Source organism: Camelus ferus, chromosome 5 (assembly GCF_009834535.1).
Source record: "Camelus ferus isolate YT-003-E chromosome 5, BCGSAC_Cfer_1.0, whole genome shotgun sequence".
Taxonomy (NCBI): Eukaryota; Metazoa; Chordata; class Mammalia; order Artiodactyla; family Camelidae; genus Camelus; species Camelus ferus.
In genome coordinates, this window is record NC_045700.1 from 28,463,478 (window position 1) to 28,485,166 (window position 21,689).

General features: G+C 44.4%; 1 protein-coding gene across 3 annotated transcripts in view; it reads left to right on the forward strand.

Annotated features, from left to right (window-relative positions):
- Positions 1–5,256, forward strand: part of LYPD6B (LY6/PLAUR domain containing 6B) — a 175,053-nt gene extending 169,797 nt beyond the window's left edge. For all 3 annotated transcript variants that reach the window (XM_032479417.1, XM_032479418.1, XM_014561706.2), the window contains 3 exons: positions 577–675; positions 2,948–3,078; positions 4,535–5,256. In XM_032479417.1, the coding sequence (XP_032335308.1) occupies positions 577–675; positions 2,948–3,078; positions 4,535–4,699 (395 nt within the window). In that variant the 3' untranslated portion in view covers positions 4,700–5,256. The remainder of the gene's footprint in view (positions 1–576; positions 676–2,947; positions 3,079–4,534) is intronic.
- The last annotated feature ends 16,433 nt before the right edge of the window (positions 5,257–21,689 follow it).

Genomic DNA, 21,689 nt, shown 5'->3' on the forward strand with positions numbered 1-21,689 from the left:
GCATACGGAGGGAAACCACACGGTTTGACGTGGCAGGGACTCTACCAGACGCTTTTCTTGCAGCCTCCTGTTTAGTCTTCCCAATACCTCTTACAAGCCATCGGGGTCCTCACCCTTACTGTTATTATAGACATTATTTCTTAGAGGTTCAAAGTCATACGATTCATTAGTGAGAAGGGCAGAACTCAACCTTGGATTAACCTGACTCCAGTTCTTTTGAGGACGGATCAGATATCTAAGTGTTGGTCCCAATACTGCCACCGCCTTTGCCCATACGCTCAGCCCTCATTTACCCCCAGGCTCTGCATCATCGCAGCCCAACACCATAGGTATTCAAGGTGGCTCATAGAATCATCCTCATCGCTCTATAGTAGATATTCACAGATAAAATATTTAAAGAAAAAAAAAATAGAAAATGTCCCAAAGTCTGAGCCCAGCTCCACAGAATCATAAAATGTAAGGATGATGACCCGTGAATTTCATTTGCTCTAGTAAAAGTTGCTAATTTTGTACCATATTTGATGTTTGAAATTTTTATCTTTTAACCACACTGTTTCTCTTCACATTTTTTTTAAGCTACCCCATTTCCAAACAGCTTCAAGTGTTTTACCTGTGAAAATGCTGGGGACAATTACGACTGTAATCGATGGGCAGAGGACAAGTGGTGCCCGCAGAGTAAGTGTGCTGAGTTTGGAAGACTCTTCTGTGATCACACCTCATCTAGCTCTCGCTCACCTGGCCCTGGGCAGAGGCATCGCACATGATGAGACTAGCAAACCAACAAGCTGACGATGCTCTTGTCAAAAAAAAAAAAAAAAAAATCTGATTTCTATAAGAACACCCAGACATCAGACTACTCTGAAAGGACATGAAAACTGACAGCAGATCCTGGATTTATAGTTGTGTGTGCCTTGAGGAAGAATTTCTTAAACAGTATTTACCAGTGAGAACAAATAACCACAATGTTGATGAAGGCATTCTAAGAATGTCAGAAATGCCTGATGCTACCTCTAGAAAAGTCCTACTTCTGGGCTAAAGCAAAGCACGTTTATGTATTCTTGACATACAGTGATGCTTGGGAAACTCGTTCATTTATTCAGTAGACATTTGAGCATCGTTTGAAGTCCCCAATAGATCCCCAGGGCCTAATCCAGTGCCAGACCCATAACAGGCGTGCAGTAAATAGTTGAGTGGATGCCTTTGACTAAGTAGCTAGGAAATTTCCTCCAAGGAATGTCCATTTGAACTAACACTCAAATGACCTGGAGATTGGGAGGAAGATCGTGCCAGGAAGGGGAACAGCAACTGCAAAGGCTGCAAGAGACCAGGTTTGGCTTCTTCAGTGAACAGGAAGGGGCTGGCCAGTGGGAGATGCAGAAAGGATGGAGATAAGGACGAGAAGGGGACACCAAGTGGGGTCTTTCGTCATCTTTGGGTGGGAGAAGCTGGTGACTTGGACTAAGGTGGTAAGAACATAGGGGGTGAGAAGTTGAATGACTTCATACCTGTAGACTTGGAGGTGAAGCAGACAGGTTGTGCTGGTGGATGTGGAACTGGAAAACTCTTAGAACTATAAGGAGGTCAGGCTATTCAGATTTTAGGATGCACTGGTTTTAAGGTTTTCAGGTATAAAAGGCCAACAGAAACAAACTCTTCAAGAAACAAATTGAAATGCCTTTGCAGAACGTGCAGGTGCTCCCTTTCCTGCTGAACCCCGAAGCCAGCAGCTCTGGGGGAACCCCCGACACAGTGCCCAGTGCAGCACCAGGGGTGCTCAGAGGCAGAACACACGCGAACCATAGAAAACTGCCTCAGCTGGAACCTTCCCTTCCACCTCTTTCTGCCAGTGGGAGGGTGCCTCATTTTCTTTATCAAAAAATGAAGATACTGTAATGACTTACCTATCTTAAGGCTTACTGTGTGAATTGAGTGAATACACAGTGCGCCTGGTTAGGAGTGCACACTTAATACTGTTACTATCACTTAAACCTGACAACAACCCTACCAAATACCAGCGCACTTACCACTTTGCTGAAAAGAAAATGAGCTGGAAGGGTCTCACACGGCGTGCTCCCTCATGCTGCCCTGTATTGTCGAGTCCCCCATGCCCGGGCCCCCTCATTCTATGGCATCCCTGCCGTGCTCCCTTCTCAATAAACCGAGAAGCACCTCACTGGCCTGAGATAACTGCAGAATAAGAGCAAAGTGGAACTTCCTAGGATATTGCATGAAATCACTTTCTGGAAAGAACCTTAAGTAGTAAAGTGTGAATAGTTACAGGTGTAAGTGTAATTCCTTCTAGAAATGAGCTGAAGCTAAGAGTTAACCAAAGAAAACATGGAAACATTTGGAGGAAAAGTCCCCTTGCCTCTCGGGTCCGGGGTCGAACCCAGGCCCTCCTGCAAGCTAGCCGTGCTCTCTGCTGCTGAGCTCTTCCATCTCACTAGCTGCCTTAGTTTCCGCCACACTCACCTTTATCTCTCAACTCAGGGGGTACGCTCGGTTCCTGATTCCTCACCCTCTCTCACACAGGGCTTGTTTGCCACATGGCCTGTTATTATAAGAAAGAGATGTCAAATAGCCCAACAAGAAGTGCTCTGACCGACTGTTTTACGTCTGGAATTCCTATTTTATGTTAGTGACAGAGCATGTGCTCCTGGGGGAGAGACAGAGTCTGACATTTTCTTATGAAATGAGTAGACCTATGGTTTTGATGAAAAGCTTGCCCAGTTTTTCCTGAGCTTTCCCTGCCTCCAAAGGATAACTGCCCATTTATGTTCATTTTAGAAATACAAATGTGCTTCAGAAGCGAATGCCTTTTCAAAAATGCCACCTAGAAACTTAAGGATCATCCTGAATTTTAGGCATTTCTCAAGTGCTTGTTGAATGTTTCTCTTTTGCAATGTGAAAAATGAAGGGTTTTTTTTTTTTTTTCTTTCCTGCCTAGATACCCAGTACTGTTTGACAGTACATCACTTTAACAGTCATGGACGGAGTACATCCATCACCAAAAAGTGTGCCTCCAGAAGTGAATGTCATCTCGTGGGCTGCCACCACAGCCGAGACTCTGAGCACACGGTAAGAGGGTGTGTGGGTGGCTGGGTTTGTAAAGGTCTTGTCTGAGGGTGTCTTGCTAGTGATGGTTGGTGGTGTATAAAGGGGCAGTAAGGATAAATATTAGGTCAAACATGTGTACACTTTTTGGAAAGTCTCCCTTATATTGATGCAGTGGAGATGAAAGAGAAGTTGAAGACTTTCTGTCCTTCATCAAAGAGGAATGTTAGTGAAAACAGACGATAATTCTCAGGCTACAGAGCTACACCCTGGGGTTTAAGCCCTGGACTTTGGGTGACCTGTCTGAAGTCAGCTCCAGAAGCCCAGGAGGGAGACAGACCCTCCAGCGCCCAGCTCACACATTCTGTTTATGACCAGAAATCACCAAGATCACTGCACAGAGAAGCTGGAAGGTGGCAAGAGGAACATGGTGACACCTTTTACAAAGGACACCTTGTCTCTACTGACTACCTCTGCTTAGATGAGGAAGTGAGAGTCTGAAAGATTAACCCCAACTTGTGAATGACAGATATATCTTAGATCACTTGAGCTTTTTTCATTTTTCTCCTTCCTTCATTTTAAATGAGCAGTTTCCTCTTCCGTCTGCCTAGACTCCTGAGACGTTTGAGAAAAATTTACTTGGAAGTATGTTAATTTCATGATATCTTCGCATTTGTTTGAGCCTCTGTGTACAGAAGCTGGTTGCCGCCAATGGCTTTTAGCTCTGGCTACACAGCTGAATCTCCTGGGGAGCCTTTACAGGCTCCGTTGCTGGGGTGGGGCGCCCTTGCCCGACTGGAATAGCACTTACCCGGGAGGTCCTGGCATCAGGATTGTCTTTAAAGTGCCCCGAGCTGCTTTAGGGGTGTGGCCATGGCTGAGCACCACCGAGGTAGGTACTCTGTCTGACCCGGCCGTCCTGGAAGCCATTTGATGTGGCTGCTTTATCTTGGACGCCTCTGTGACCGTCCAGATTTCTGCGGTTGAGGCATTTTACCAGGTAGCGTGACAGGAGGGTGCTTCCCCTGAGAACATCTTGTGCTTTCTCACTGCCCGGCAGCCACAGGTAGTGATCCATTGCCGTGTTAGTGATAGGAGTCAGGTGTTAGACGGTAGCATCATCACTATCCCTAACAAGTGGCACTGAGGAAGGAAACCAACGACCAGTCCAGAGGGTTCCTGGCTTTAATTTTCCAGTGTTTCTCCTTACCAACAACCATTTGGAAGAATTGTTGATTCGTCACGCGGTCTTATTCAGTTTCCCTTTCTCCTCTTTCTCTTGCTTATGCTTGGGTTGATGCAGATAAATCACAGTTAAAATGAAAAGACTCTCAAGATGGTCCTTACTTTGGGGTAATGGGAGGAAGGGAGCCCCCAAACCTGGATGACTCATGAACGAGAAACCAACTCTAATTCTGTCCGTCCTCAGAGCTGAAGAAGCCTTTTGTGTTCCCCTGTTTTCCCCTTCCTCTGGTAACAGGAGTGTCGGTCTTGCTGCGAAGGGATGATCTGCAACGTGGAATTACCCACCAACCACACCAACGCCGTCTTTGCCGTGATGCACGCCCAGAGGACGTCTGGTGGCGGCACTCCGGCGCTCTACCTCCCAGTGCTGGCCTGGGTCTTCGTGCTGCCACTGATATGATGCCTCTGTCCCTGGGAGAGGCAGAGACCAGCCCTCTGGGGCACAAGCTAACAACTGTGTAAACAGTGAACTTTCGACTGAAGACCAATCTTGCATTTGGCGCATTGGACCCCAAAGCAGAAGCCAGTTGTTTGCTTAGCTAAGTGCTCCTGCACGAGGTCACTGAGGAAGGGGACTTGGCAGGGACTGAGGGGATTACGTGGCCGTTAGGCCGTCTTGATCAAAGGGGCTGCATTTTGTCACTTCTGCAAGGAGGAGTCTGCTGGTGTCTCCAGGGGAGTGGTAGCTTCTGCTGTCCCCACCCGACTGGGCCTTTAGCTGGAAGGACTCCTTGACCTCATCGACTCTGTCAGGGCCTGCTGGGTCAGACCCTCTCATTATTTGATTAGCTCAGAGCATCTCCATGAAATCTAACCCTTCCCCTGATGGAAAGACATTTCCTCACCAAAAGTGTAGGTGATGAGAAAGGCAACCATAGAAAGAAAACCTCCAATTGAACTACTTTGAAGCCCACTTGCTAATTGTGGGGGAAAATAAAGGTTTTAAATTATACAATGTAAAATGAGTGCGTGTGTAAAATGCATGTTTGTGTTTCTTAGCTGACCTCAGGTGAAATACATTAACCAGTGTCATAAAGGAGGCCAACTGAAGTATGCATCACATGTGAGATGTTCCAGCTTAAAGTATAAAATTCTATGCCACGTGGCTTAGTTTTTTCTCTTGGGGGAAGGACACTTCTTAGGGTGCTAAATGCAAAATTAGTGAATTGAGAGGGTCAGGAACCCTTCCTGGTCAACAAGGGTGACGCCTCATGTGTACATCAGGTAATAGCAGCTCAAAGTCAGAGACACTGGCAAGATGGCCCTCTCCCCTATCCGGTCAGCTCGTCTCAGTGTTGGAGCCACCGAAAAAACCTTTCTAAACACATGCTGAAACATTTGGTCCCCTGGTCTCCTCTCCTTTCCTTCTTGCAACACAGTCATAGAATTTCAAATGAGCAACTTCTGTTTCTAGAATCCTGATTTCCCATGAGATATTGAATATAGTTCCCTGTGCTATACAGAAATTTGGTTTTTATCTATTTTATATATGGTAGTTAATATTTGCAAATCTTGACCTCCCAATTTATTCCTTCCCACGTCCTTTCCCTCCAGTAACCGTAAGTTTACTTACTATGTCTGTGAGTCTGTTTCTGTTTTGTAGATAAGTTCATTAGTGTCTTTTCTTTTCTTTCTTTTTTTTTTTTTTAGATTCCACATAGGAGTGATATTGAATGGTATTTTTCTTTCTCTTTCTGGCTTACTTCACTTAGAATGATGATCTCCAGATCCATCCATGTTGCTGCAAATGGCATTATTTTATTCTTCTTTATGGCTGAGCAGTAATATACTGCTGACTGGGCGGCTTAAACAGAAACATTTCATCCTTACGGTTCTGGAGGCTGGGAAGGAGCCAGCAGATGTGCTGTCTGGTGAGAGCCCTCTTCCAGGTTTGCAGACCGAGGTCTTCTCCCATCCTCTCTGGGGAGAGAGTGTGAGCGTGGGTCTCTTCACTCCCTTATAAGGATACTAATCACACATCCATGAGAGCTCCACCTGCATGATTATCTCCCAGAGGCCCCACACCCACACGCCATCACATCCGAGACTTAGGCGTCAACATATGAATTTTGGAAAGACACAAATATTCAGTCCATAGCAACCACCTATTTGTGTGAACACACTCGTACGGGAACACAGCCCTGCCTAACTGTTAACACATTGTCTACAGCTGCTTTCATGCTGCAACAGCAGGGCTTAGTGATTGCAGCAGAGAGCATATGGCTCCGAAGTCTGCAAGATTTTCTATTTTGTCTTTCGCAGGACAGCGTACTGACCCCCTAACCTGTGAAATGGCAGGAGTGCATCAGGGACCATGGTACCCGTGGGAGTTACTCAGCCTCTGCAGTGATTGGCCAGAGCACTTTCCTTAACATGCATCCGTGAATTTTTCTTCTCCGTTTTGTTTGTTCCACTCATTTGATTCGGTCCCTTAGTAGTTCTGTGCTGTTGTCGGGTGCTGGGCTGTATGTTTCTTTCTTCTTATCCTTGCTGCCCTGGGAGCGTCTCATCCTAAGACTCTTTAGCTTCCAATGAAACAGGGAGGAGGCAGACATCATTACCTCCCTGTCTCTGGCCGAACCGTACGCTCACCTGGAAGCATCTGTTTTGAAGCCTGATGTAGATCTATCCTGCCTTTTGCTCAGCACCTTGAAGTATCTGAGTTCTTATAGCTTATTCTTGTTTGAAATTAATTATCTATGGGTTCACTTGGAGCATTTTAGTAGCATCTTTGGTGGGTGTCTTTTTATTCTCTAGGGTTTCTTTTGTCTGTGTGATTGACGAATTGTCTGGTAAAAGACCATTCGCAGACAGTATTTATTTTTTCTGATTTTGTTTCTGCTGTCTAGGTTAATGAATTTTCCTTTTCTTTCTTTCCCCAGGAAACATCTTAATTTTTCTTTTCTTCACCCCCACACATCATATTTTCTTGGATTGCCTGCCTCACCACCACTCCCCTGAGCATTTAAAATAGGGCTATGCTGAGCAAAAGAGGGAACGCACAGAGGAAGCAAACTCCTGCAGAGACAGCCGAGTAGGGGTGCCAGATTTACAAATAAAAGCACGGGATGCCCCACTGAATTGCAATTTCAGATAAACAACAAATAATTTTTTTTAGTATAAGTTATTCAGGAACTCACAAGTCTAGCTCATCTAAGGCAATGTTTTCAAGTCCTTGTAATAAATCCGTCTTCTGGGTAACTTCAAAACAACACAAACTCCCAGGGCATCCTGGAGATGTCGATTCAGTAGATCTGGGATGGAGCCCAAGCCCAACCCCAGTAATTAAATGTGAAAGAAAAAGTTACCACATGATCGTGTTACTCAGCCAGGTGTGTTAGCCTTGACCTGAGAGGCTTCTTCCATCCTCTGAAGTCCAGTCCCTGGCCACATGATAGAAATGCTCATGAATAATTAATGTGCTCACAAGTAACCTAGGTTAGAGCTGTGGTTCTGAGTTATGTCTGTGGACCATCAGCATCTCCTGGAGACTTGGTAGAGATGCAGATGCTTGGCCTCCATCCCAGACCCACTGAATCAGAAACTGAGGGTTCAATCTGCGTTTTAATAAAGCCTCCAGGTGCTTCTGATACACACGCCAATTCAAGAACCACTGGGCCAGAGAAGTGCTTCCCAGATGTCTCTTCTGTAAATGGGTCCTTGGTGACTGTATGAGAATCACTCGGGGAGCTTATCCCTTTTTTAAAAAAGAAAAAAGAAAATTAGACTCCTGGGCCCCCAACTCCAGAAAGTCAGATTCTTCTTGTCGGGGTTGAGTCAGAAAATCTGTATTTTTATTAAACTCCTCAGGCGAATCTGATACACAGCCAGTTTGGGAGCCGCTAACCTAGAGAAGAGATGGGGTGATGTTAGTGGCCAGAAGGCCCATACTCGTCACACCTGACCTTTGGGTTCCAACATGAAAGCCGTATGCATCCTAAGTGGTGTCTGCAATGTAATTGTTTTTAAACTAGAATTTAAAAAATCTAATCATTAGAGTCCATTACATGGATTTTTTTAATCCGTTGCATAGTGACCTAGAATGGCCAAGTGTTCCAGACCTCAGATTAATTTCATTTGTCCCTAATGAGAAAGAAAATGAAAGTACCTTGTTTTCAAAATGTCCAGTGAGTAGTGGCAGCAGGAAAAGAGGAGAAAATGTAGATTTGTTCTTAGAAAAGAGACAAGGGGATTAGCTATCAGTATGAGGGGGGTCTGAGGGAATGACCCGTCAGGGGTCCGTTTTGAATAGATCTGTATTCTAGAATAAACTTTGAATTCCCATCCATCAATCACTTTCTGAAAGAGAAAAAAAAAAAATGATGTAGAAACACATCTCCTCCCTGCTGTGTCTGAACTCTCCCTAAATCCAACTTTGAGTGAAGTTAGCAGCCAGAAATTACAGGCATTGTTTTTCCTGCAATCTGCATTCTACTGTGTCTGTCACTGTGTGAAATATGTGTCATAAGAAAAGGGAAGGAGGTGGGTTGGTTTCTCTTTCTCACTGGGAAAGGACTTATAAAGCTGTGCAGAGTGTGAAGTGAGCAATAGGAACTGGCATGGACTTGGGAATTTAGGTGTGGTGTGGAATTGGGAAATATATTTCACATTACCAGCTCTTATACAGTTTTTTTGTGACATGTTGATTGCCATCTTACAAAACTTTGCCCTGACCATTGGATCTTTGGACATTTTATTTTCCACCTAGTTCTTTGTCATCGACTCTGTGATTTGTGGAGGATTTCACTGTGATACTGGATGTGTCATGGGGGCAGATCATGCCCAAGGACGGAGTCAACTACAAAGGTGAACGTTGTAGAAACTGGAAAACAAATGGCTGTCATAATCGGAGTCTGCCTTTAGGCGTAGCTCCGTGGCTGTGCACCTGAAACAGTCCAGAATCTTCCTACCACACTTCCCACTACTCCGTTGGCCTTCATAAGTCTGTCTCCTTCCCTGTCCCCCTCCCTCAGTGCCTGGCCCTCCATTTGATCAGAGGCTGAGACTAGGAGCTGAACTGTCTACGGGGTCATCCAGAATGTAAGCTAATCGTGATATCAACTGTGAAAAATGGGACTTTGACAGCTCAAGGCTAGGAATACTATTCATCAAGTCTGGGAATCTGCATTTTTAACAAGCATATGGTCGTGATTCTTTTTTTTTTTTTTTAATGGGTCTTTGCTCTCTTTTTTCCTGGTTAGATTTTTGGGTTTGGCTTTCTAAAAATTATTATTTTTTATTTTTAGTTAGTTTTATTGAAGTATAGTTGATTTACAATGTTGTGTTAGTCTCTGATGTACAGCATAGTGATTCAGTTATACATATAATACATATATATTCTTTTTCATTATAGATTACTACAAGATATTGAATATAGTTCCCTGTGCTATACAGTAGGACCTTGGTTTTTTTTCATTGAAGTATAGTCAGTTTACAATGTTGTGTCAATTGCTGGTGTACAGCATGTTTCAGTCATACATATACATACACATATTCCTTTTCATATTCTTTTTCATTATAGGTTACTACAAGATTCTGAATATAGCTCCCTGTGCTGTACATTAGGACCTTGCTGTTTATCTATTTTATATATAGTAGTTAGTATCTGCAAATCTCAAACTCCCAATTTATCCCTTCCCACACCCTTCCTGCCATTAACTATGTTTGTTTTTATGTCTGTGAGTCTGTTTCTGTTTTGTAAATAAAAAAGAAAAAGAAAAAGAAAAACTAACTTAGAGTCCACATTTAGGTGATATCAGATGGTATTTTTCTCTTTCTGGCTTACTTCACTTAGAATGACAATCTCTATATCCATCGATGCAAATGGCATTATTTTTATGGCTGAATAGTATTCCGTTGTATAAATATACCACATCTTCTTCAGCCAGTCATATGTTGATGGACATTTAGGCTCTTTCCATGTCTTGGCTATTGTAAATAGTGCTGCTATGAACATTGGGGTGCATGTGTCTTTTTGAATTAAGGTTCCCTCTAGATATATGGCCAGGAGTGGGATTGCTGGATCACAGGGTAAGTCTATTTTTAGTCTTTTGAGGAATCTCTATACTGTTTATCATAATGGCTGCACCAAACTACATTCCCACCAACAGTGTAGGAGGGTTCCGTTTTCTCCACAGCCTCTCCAGCATTTATCATTTGTGGACTTTGAATGATGTCCATTCTGACTGGTGGGAGGTGATAACTCATTCTAGTTTTGATTTGCATTTCTTTGATAATTAGCAATCTTGAGCACTTTTTCCTGTGCCTGTTGGCCATTTGTATGTCTTCATTGGAGAATTGCTTGTTTAGGTCTTCTGCCCATTTTTGGATTGGGTTGTTTGTTTTTTTCTTATTAAGTTGTATGAGCTGTTTATATATATTCTTGAAATTAAATCCTTGTTAGTCTCATCTTTTGCAAATATTTTCTCCCATTCAGTAGGTTGTAGTTTTGTTTATGGTTTCTTTTGCTGTGCAAAAGACTGTAAGTTTAATTAGGTCCCATTTGCTAATTTTTGCTTTTATTTCTATTGCCTGGGTAGACTGCCCTAGGAGAACATTGCTAAGATTTATGTCAGAAAATGTTTTGCCTATGTTTCCTTCTAGGAGGTTTATAATAGCTTGTCTTATGTTTAAGTCTTTAAGCCATTTTGAGTTTATTTTTGTGTATGGAGTGAGGGAGTGTTCTAACTTCATTGATTCACACGCAGCTGTCCAGCTTTCCCAACACCACTTGCTGAAGAGACTGTTTTTTCTCCATTGCGTAGCCTTGCCTCCCTTGTTGAAGATCAACTGACTGTAGGTGTGCATGGTCCCGATTCTGATACCAGTAGTCTCAGGGCATCGTTTTTAGAAACAATAACACAGGTCCTCAGTATAAGGCTGTAGAGGCTTAAGTGAGAGCATCCACCACACAACTCCTGAACCTCCCTATCTGCCCTTTTTCAGTCTATGAAAATCGGTCCCAGCTAAGGAAGGGGCTAGGAGCACTTGGAGGAAGGACGCTATGGCTTGGCAGAGCTGCCCTGCTGGGAATGCCCTGGGAAGCCTGGACAGGCGGGAGCTCCAGGAAACCTGGGCCTCTTCCAGCCAAGCAGGCTGTCCAGGGTTCTGACATTGACTGGACTCCCTGTGAGTCCGGGCTGAGTGAGGTGGTAGGAGCAACACAAAGCAGAGAGCAAGGTGAACCCATCCGCAGCGGCTAAGCAGAAACTTAAAAATCAGTTCCCATGCAAATATTCTTCAAAAGAGAATAAGAAACAGGGGGTCCTGCAGACAGTCTGACTAGGTTGTTGAGGGTCCCCAAAGAAGGTGAGAGTGCTTTTAGAGAGTGCTGTACCCATCAGGAGGACTTCAACTACAAATAACAGAGAAATTCAACCAAATTGACCTAAATAAACCTACTGGCTCACACAACTGGAAATCCAGAGAGAGAGTGAGATTTGGGTGGACTAACTCAGTGGTTCTAGCTCCATTCTCTGCTCTTCTTTTGGATTCATCTCCCCCCCACCTCCTCTGATGAGATCGCCCCAGCTATTCTATACGTTCCACCCAGGGTCCCAGGGTCCCAGGGTCCCAGGGAACAGACGGAGAGATACTACAGGACACTCACCAGGAGAGGAGGTCTTCACCCAGGCTCCCAGCAAATCGCAGCCAAGGAAGGTGCGGTCGCCCTTGGCTTAGTATAGCTAAAGGGAGCACAGTGTCCCCTCAGGCATGCGTCGTGCATGGCAGAGGGTAGACTGCCGAACAAAATAGGTATTAGAAAGGAGGAAGGAAGAAATGGATCTGGGAGGGCAGCCAGAAACGTCTGCTCCGGATTCCCACAGTCTGAGGCTACGTCAGGAGGCAGCTATTAAGGTGGCTGAGAAAATACTATCCTGTTAGAGATAAACCAGCCAAGCTGTACAGACTTGCCCTAACCACACGGCTAGCCGGTAGCAGACCCAGACAGAGACACTCCCCTGCCTACTGCGATTTCCACTGTGTCCTCTTTTGATTAATGTACGTTGTAAATCTGCAAGGAGTGGAGAGTTTTCAGCGCTTGCTGAGCTCTTCTACAAGAGAACCTTTTCTTCCTCAAGCATCTCAGTTCCATAGCACACACTTTGTTAAGCCAGCCTGACTTTACAAATGTAGAGAAATATAGGGGGAAAAGCTGGAGAACTCGGGGGGTGGGTAAGACCCCCCTCTAAGTGGTATCTGGGTGTATGTGTGCTGAGTCATGAACCTTCACCCCTTCAGAAACGCTCACTCCTCCAAGACATGGTATTGACCTGTTCAGTGTCCTGAACTACTTTTGATCCCACTCAAGGCATTTTCCTCTAAGTCTGAAGGGCCCACGACTCCTTAGGACTCAACTCTAAACCAGTCTGGAAGGCAGTGTTCTCTGAGGATGTTTTCCTCTCTTTCCATAGGTCCTCTGAAGAATTAACTGAGGTAGTCATTTGCTATTTCTAAATGTTTTTAGATTTACTGTGAAAGTAATCTTGAGTCAGAGATGGGTCTTGCATATTAAGTACTTATCCTCGTTTTAACTAATGAATTTAGACTAGAATTTATTAGTGAACTGATGATGCCTTTCTGTCGGAGATGTGGACATATTCTCAAGGAAAGTCTTTCTATATCTCAGCCAACAAAAGAAAATGAAGATGTAATGAAGTTAAAGTAAAGGAGCAATACAGTATTTTGCTTAATGCATTTCTTTTGGTGGATCTTTTTGTAATTAATCAGAAATCCAAATGTCTAACATTGAATTTTGGAAGAGGTTTTCTTGGCAGTATTAAGGATCGGACTCTTTTATATTTACCTGGCCTTAAAAATTATGGAATTTGAAAAAAAGACATGAGAAAGATTTTGATCATAGTTGCAACAATGTCTCATCTTTAACTACCTGGGGGCAGGGAGCAATTATTTTGCTGATAAAATAGATTAGTGAGATAATTCTACATGACATCTGTATTTTTCTTTTCAATGCAATGTTTCAAAGTGAAAAGTGAGTTTAATTAAGTGGAAAGATAATCCATGATTAAATCAGATAATGAAGCGCACATCGCAAACGAAGGAAGGTGGTAAAAGAGTTCACAGTTAAGGAGAAAACAATCAAATAGTTCGAGGCAAAACTTTCTTGAGTAATTTTTTTTTTTTTAAGAGCAAGAATGCTAGATCTTATCTGCTTTTTGAGCAAGGCAAGGGGCAAGGCCAAATCTTCTCCATTTCATTATCGGCTACTCTGGAAATGCAGTTACCTGCAGTGGTTTGGCATCCCTCGGCAGCCGTGGGTAAGTGTTTGTGCTAACAAGGCAAGGACAGCACCACGGTATGTGGGGTGCCATGCTCGGCGCACGTGCAGAATCCTAATGAGCTTTTCATTTTTTAACTTGGAGAAGCCTGCAGTGCCTTGCAGTAAGTGTAATCTGAGATTTGCACAGATGAGTAAGAAAGCCCCAGAGGGGCTTTGTGGTGCTTGGAATCTGCTGGGGTTTATTGGTACCTTAAATGCAGGGGGGCAGCCAACAGGTTAGCCTCAGGGATCCTCGGCCATTGCAGCTCTGTTCTGGGAGGTTAGCTGTATAAGCAACCAGGGTTTGAACAGACTTAGGCCCTAACATCTGAAAGGCACTCAGGACTCTGAGGCTGATGAGAATGGCTCTCATTTCCTGCGGTTCTCTTGGATGGAGGTTGGGGGGATGACCCCGGGCGGGTCAACAGGTGTGAAGGTGAATTATGTATAAAATGAGATCACGAAATGGCTTAGGAATCTAATATATTATCCCTTTGGAGACTCAGTCTTCCCAACCCGTGTTTTGCTTCATGTGACTGAACTCCAACCTATTTTTATGATACATTTCTAAGACTCTGAAGTGGTAGCCATCTTTACATTTGTCCTTTGGAGGGAGCAGTTAGAAACCACGCCGTGGTGGGATCCTCAATGAAACTGAACAGGCAAGAAGGGAGGAAGAATGGAGAGAGAAGCCTGGAGCCCACCAATCCTCAAAGCTTGCAACTTAGCCCTTCCTTGAAGGGCTGAATGTGTTCTAGGTGTGTGATAAGAGATATGAATATAAACAAAAAACCGGGCACAGGGCGTCGTCAACTTCCTCCCACCACAGCCAGCCCTGACTCCTGTAATTGGGCCCACGGCAGGTAAACAATGGCTTCACCCAACCAGGAATACATGTTGAAATGAACCTGTGAGACATTTTTCACAAAGTACTTAACCTCCCCAGCATGTGATGTCCCATTTGTGTTTATTATTTATTTCCCATCCACCTCCTAAACATTGTGGAATAATCAAGTAATGACTCTTAAGTACTGGTGGTCAGCAAGTGCTGCCAACAACTGTGAACTCATCTCCATTTATTCCATGTCAGTCGTTCTATTTTATGTGCTACCCTTATGTTTTCTGCGGTTTTGAAGTCATTAGGGTGCCCCTTCTGCACCCATCAAATTGACTTCACTTTATTGACAAAGAGGGTGTTCATTTAGTTTTCATTAATTGGTTAGATTTCCTCAAACATCACATGCCTCATTTTTGAAAACAATAGGAAGTAGATGCTTTATGTTATGTGAAGTGCAGAGCTTCCATTTAGTGGATTGTTTGGCTAATTTTCTTTTAGCAAATAAGCAAATTAATTTATACAGGCTATTAATGCCAATTATTAATGCTTTTCATTTTGTTGGTTTCAGCAGTCTCTGCATGACACATACTGCAACAAGATGGAAATTGATTTCACCAAGTTTGGCAACACTGCAGTGTTTTGTAACCTTTGCAACAATGCTTATTTGAAAGGCTGGGTTTAATTATCCCTTTTTGTTTTCCTGCCTGCATCTCAAAATGCTGATAGGTAACAGTTCTATTGCACTTGACAGTTAAAAGTAAATTCATCACAGTCTTCCTACACTGCCCTTGACGCTTGTCACATAAGGAGACTTTAATATGTTCACCAGAAAAGCGTTAGCCTAGCTTATCTGCGTCTTGGATTTTTTACACAGCCAGTAGGGTGGGGAAAGAAAGTCAGCCGGCAAGGTGGGGTGGGAAGCAGGCCTCCCGGGCAGAACAGAGCTGGATCTGGCCTCAGACTGGAACTACAGGCCCCTTGGGATCCAGCCCCTTGTAAAGTAGAGGAGCCTGGATCTTCCCACTCTGGCATGCCTCTAATGTGAGGTTCCATTTACCCCACTCTTTGATGTCCCGTTTTATTCCTCTTCCTCAGAACTGGCTCCCTGACCCTCTCTCTCCGTCCTGTGGCTCCTGCGTATTCAGGCGTTTGAGTCCTTCATGCCTCTGGCTCTCTGGGCTCCCGCCACCTCTCCTCCTCGCCACCTTCCAGCACTTACTCATGCTGCGCAGTGTCAGCTGCTCTGCTTTTCCCTGCTTTGGAGGAGTGAGTCACTTCCACTCCACGCTCCCACACGGGTCCTTGGCCTTTTGGAGGCTGGTACTCCTACCCCAGGGAATGTGGTCGAGCAGCGGGGAGAGGGGGCAGGCTCCCCGATTCTCCTATCTTTCCAGCTCCCTTCTAAGTGGTGATGGGCGGACTGGATACTATGATTGGTCAGGACCCCAAATAATAAACCCGGACACACCTTTGAGGGTCTTTTTAAAGCTAAATGTGACAATATAGGGGCATCTTCCTCTCACGGTCTCTCTCCTCACTTCCACAGCCCTGCCTTCCTCAACATCGAATCTATTCCACCAACATTTGATCTTCAATTAATAAGATAATGACTAGCCAGCTATCACATTTTCAGTGGCTTAAAATTTTTTTAACAAGTAGTGTGGGAAACATGCTGTGTTCCAATGTTCCAGGCAGTGGAGGGCTATGTTTATAAAAGGAAAAGATCGACAGTGACACAAAGAAAGTGACAGGGGTAACAGCCCAGGATGCCTGCTTTTCCTGTGGGCCTGTCCCCTCATTAGTTGCTCTGAGTTTTCAAATCAACACCTAGTCACGCAGCAGAGCAAGGGGCTGCGAGTCCAGGGCTGTTCTGACTGGGACAGGGAGTTAGAACGGGTAAGATTATTTATACACATAGCATTTAATTAAATCTCACGGAGGTGAAATCCGTCTTGAATGCAGTTGCGCTGTAACTCACTGCCTGTTGGCTGGTGTTGCTATTGTGATCACCGAACATCCGTCAGCCTCTCCAAGGCTCCACACTCAGGCAGGAGGCAGAGGTGGTCCCATTACTGGAGACTTATGACCTAAGTATCTTAGTGCCACATTTCCAATTTCCTGCTGGTCCTGCTGGCCCGTCTGACAGGACAGGGGCCAGACTGATAAGGTTTGCATGGAACCACGGACATCCACAAAGTAAAGGATAAACAAGGTAGCTTTCTTTGGTCACTGGTCACTGAGGCCTTTTTGGTCTTTATCCTGAATGTTTAGTTGGCGGGGTTGCATTTATTATGCTCAAGGACAATTTCGTTTTCCTGGGGACAATTTTCTGAGAAATGTCTGACACTTAAGATAACCAGACTTTTGAAAAAACAAGCCACAGAGATAAAAGTGTTTAGTAAAATGATAGAAATAATGAAAACTAGAACCTGATTAAGAACATGAATTCTTGCTTCTGCCTGGCCCTGTGGTTTCTGTTTCAGTAAAGTCTCCTGTATGGGTTCCAAGGAACAGCCTGGATTCTAGAAGCCAAGTCTGCACCAGAAACAATCGAAGTGACGTTTCTGATTTCGGGGCAGGAGGAGGGCACGATCTCTTTCTACCCCCACCACGGTATTGCAAGGTCTCCATGTCACTAAACACCGGGCACGCCAGACTGGGTGCCCTCCCCTCATTCTGCCTGGCCCTCCTCCCTCGTGTAATGCACGAGGGTCCCCCCTGCCCTTTGGATTTGCCAGTGGGTATGGGGGAGGTGGCAGTTCAAGTGGAGGCCTCACATAATACCAGTTTTCTGGATCATTTGATTTATTTAAGTACCTACAGTGCCAAGGCCCCTGGGCATTCATCCAACCAACTGCTTATGCTTCCATAAATAATGTCAGCTCTGGGACTCAACTGAATTAGGCCAAGGGCTGGCTAAAGGGCTGTCTCTCCTGTTCCCTGAAGGTCGAGAGATTTGGACTATCGGTGTATAAGAGTTTTTTTCAGGAAAGTACTCCAAAATCAAATCTTTAGAAATATTGTCTCATTCAAATGTCAGTGCACTGTAATAATCTGTGTGTAGGTTTTGTGTTGTTTGGTGTAGAGAAAGGAGCTCTAGAAACTGATGTGGAGAATTAGCATTTAACACCCACTGATTAGCACTAACAGATTTCTATTAAAAGGCAAAGTCTAACAAGCTGATGTTAAAATGGCAGTAAAGGATTCACAGATTGATGAATTATGTTTTCAAATGCCAAGGTCAAGGAGAAATCTGAGTAGATGTTTGAAAATTCAGATTCCCTCATATTTGCTCCTAGACCCTAATGATTAAACACATCGTACTAGTTAAAAGGAACAAATCATTAACCATAGTGAACCAGCACCATAATCAACATGATATTTGCTTTTTCCTGCCAAATAGTTAGGAGATGAGAAGTATATGGACCGTATTTGCAGTGGACCCTCAGAAGAGGGAGCAGTCACTTGGGGCTGGCCTGCTCCAGCGTGAGTGTCTTGGGTCACAGGATGCCCACGTCACCTGTGCGGAACAAACTGATGTAACTGCATGGAACCACGGACATCCACGAAGCGCTCAGCACACCCAGTATGAGGAGACTTGGGGACCAACAGTGAAAAAGTAATTCTTGTTGTTTTTAAAAACCTTCTCTAAAATACTGTTTTCTGTAGGAACTGGTTCCCTAAGTCCTTCTGCTCTCTAAACTGTCCCCCACCCCTACTGAGAGGAACTCCCTTCTGCTTTGCTGTTGCCGCCCCTCTTCTCACCGCTCTGGACTTAGAGGGCAGGGCACGGCCTCCCCGGCATCAGCCCTCCTCCTCAGCCGCTGTAGCTGAGACCACACTGCCAAGTTTGAACAAAACTTCATCAGAGGTTAGGTGATCTTGGAAAGGAAGAACCACACATAACGACTGACGCTGACACTCAGAGTGGCTGCCCAGGGTCACGCCCTGGCACGTGCCTCCCTGTGCCAGCGGCCAGCGCACCACCACTGTCCAGTCCCTGCCTTGCCCACAGCATCCACTACCACCAGAGCTCCACGGGCATCTTAACGCTTTAGTTATTCGAGGATCCATCTGTACCTGTCACAGAAGAAGGAAGGTGTTTGCCTCTTCTTTTGCCTGTGTTCTCTTCCAGGCCTATGTTCCTGCCCCAGAGGCTGCCTCATCTCAAGATGTTTGCCTCTTCTTTTGCCTGTGTTCTCTTCCAGGCCTATGTTCCTGCCCCAGAGGCTGCCTCATCTCAAGATGACTGAATAGGCATGTCAACGTCATCAAGAGAGCCTGCCCCTGACTCTGATGGTGCCTGATGGGTCTGTTCCTGGCCCCTCTCCGCAGGAGGCCGAGGTGTGATCCACAGTCTCTCCCGGAGATCCGGGGGGCGAGGAAGCCTCCACTGCCCATTGGTAACCTCATTCGTCTCCTCCTGGGGGCTGTGGCTCCCTTCCCCGCCCCCTCCTAGCACTGCCCGAGACTAGCTCTTCTGAGGAGAGAGAGGGGCTATGACTCACACTCAAATCCTATTTTCAGGGTCTGCCTTTGGGAAAGTGAAATTAGAACAAATGTAAACTGTGAAGAGGAATGGGTCTGCTTAATCTCTCAGCAGCACATCTGGCTCTCCACCTGACTCAGCTCTTGGGGAAGGGGGATGTGTTTATATTTCTGGCACCTTCCCTGTCCCATGCTTTTCAGATTCCTCAGTGTCTGCTGAGTAAATTAATGAGGTATCGGAACATGCCAATTTAAGCTACCATACTTGTTTTCTCATAAGCAACATGCTCAAGTTTACTGGGTAAAAACAAAGTGCCAATGCAAAAAACATCCACTCAGCTTTTAGCATAATAAGGAGCAAAGATGACCTCACAGTCTAGGCCTGCCGGGAGTTCACGGGAGGGGGTGGGGACGGGGACAGACCACCCACCACACACACCCATACGTGCACACAGGCGCGGGACTCCTGCCAGGGCTGTGCGAGGCCACGCCACGCATCCCAGGAAGGGATACACCGTAGCTAAGGCAACACGCCCTTTCACTCCACACAAAAACACTCAGAAAAGCCCATTCAGGCTGGTGGCACACACTGAGAGAGGGTCTGAACACTGCAAATCCAGCAGGACTGCCTTCTTCACCGACTAGCTGCTTCCAGAGCGGAGGAAGAGCAGACTCAGCACTGCAAGACAGTAAATAGCTCCACATGTAATGATCAGCCCTTCCTCCTCCCCTAATTTTTGCATCTTCCTGTCTCTTTCTACCACTCACCCAAATTAACTACATCTGTAATAGGGCAGAGAAGGCCCTGACATCAATAGAGTCTTGTTTTTTCAGGCTTAGCTGACATTATTTTTTATATAATTATTTTTTAGGTCAACAACAACTCTTCTTTTTTTATGCTTTTTTTTTTTTTGGAGGTAATTAGGTTTATTGATTTATTGCAACTGACTTCACCTTCAGAGGGTCCTTCTGGGTGAATGTCTATGAGATGATCATCTTATATTGCTTTTGTGTAATGAAGAGATTTTTTAAGCCATACTGTAGTTGCTTGTTTAGCTTCCAAGCATGAAGGAGGCTGTGGGCTGCTTGCCTAAGGAGCTGTGCATGTTGAGTTCAAGTTCTAACATATATGCTCCTCTTCAGTATGATTTCATTTGGTCCATAATATGAAGAGAACAGAAAGTTTCTCCAGACTCTGCTTGTAAACTACATTTGAGTGTGATAATCTCATTTCAAAAGGACCTCTGGGTACATGTTGCTGTTTTGTTCCTGAACAAACTCAGATGCATGCTGACGGGTAAAAATAGTTCTAAGACACATTTCTCCTTTAAACTGAAAACAAAATCTCCATCTGTACATTTATTAATGGTATTATGTTGACTTGGTTTAGAAATAGCTGAAAAACTTCAAAGCTGGTATATGACATGAATTAAAAAAAAAATCTTTTGGCAGATTAGATATCACCGTTGAGGTAGAGGTCATCAACACCTTACCCAGCCTGTCAGAAAAGAATGGCACATAGTTTTCACAGATCACTGTGCTGCCGGAATGCTTTTGAGCTGGAAGGAGCTAAATATTAAGGTCCATAAACTTAGAACTAAGTTCTCATCCTCCATGGGACCTTTGATACTTTTTCCATTGTGTTTCATCCCTGTTTATTTCAGATCCTTTGAAAAGTCTCCTCATTCCCACGTGTCCATCAGCACCTGGACTCTTCTCTACACACTGCTTGACACATCTCATCTCTCTATTCCCTCCAAAGTCCTTCCTCTGTACCCAGTTTACCTTTTGGCTCATAAAATTTCTCACCTTTCCATCTGTTATCCATCTGATCCCTGAATGCCTCAATTCCCTGACCTCCTCAACCACAAACTCCACTCATATTCAGAGCCTAAAAGTCTTTTCACTAGAAACTGTACCAAACTAAAATTCTCAGTTTTAAACATCCTATCCTTTGATCACTCCCAGCTGTAAACAAGGCTCGCTGATGCTTCTACCCTCCCTACCGCTGATCTTCAAACTCATCATGGCCTTCGCTTCAGTCACCCCAACACTTGCTCACAAGTTCCTTTGTCTTTGCTTTGCTCTCTCTCCATCTTTTCACTCGTCACTCTACCGAGTATCAAGTGCACTCACGTCTGTGCCCCCCACTACCTCTGTCACACTGTCTGCCAAACTTCTAATGATCTCTGTCCATGTAGCCTAATACTGTGATAAATCGTGAGAACAGTCTTCATATAAAAACCTGCTCATTTCCCTACTAAACAAATTTTCCTACTTTTGAAGATAATTCATTACCCTCTCCTCTGTCTTCTTAAGCTTCTCTCTTACTTTCCAAATGACAAAAGGCTTCATATTTAACAGAAAAATCAGAAGCTATATAACAGAGTTCTGAAATTTCCTGATGATAGAATCCAAAGGTTGACCTTTATCTGTACTTGTCTTCTCTTCTTCCTGTCCTTATGGATTTGTAATCAGTAAATCCTCTCTTTCACTAGATCCCATTTTCCTTCTTTTTTGTACCTTCCATCTCTCTCTATATGCTATGCATTTTGAAAAATAGAGAACTAAGAAATACAATAAGTGAAATGAAAAATTCACTGGATTAATAGGAGATTGAAGATGGTAGAGTTGAGTCAGTGAAATTGAAGACTGGTCAGTAAAAAAATATCCAATCTGGAGAACATAAACAAAGATTGAGGAGAAGTGAATACAGCTTTGGGGGCCTATAGAACATAGCAAATGATCTGGTATATGTGTAACTGGAGTCCAGGAAAAAGAAGA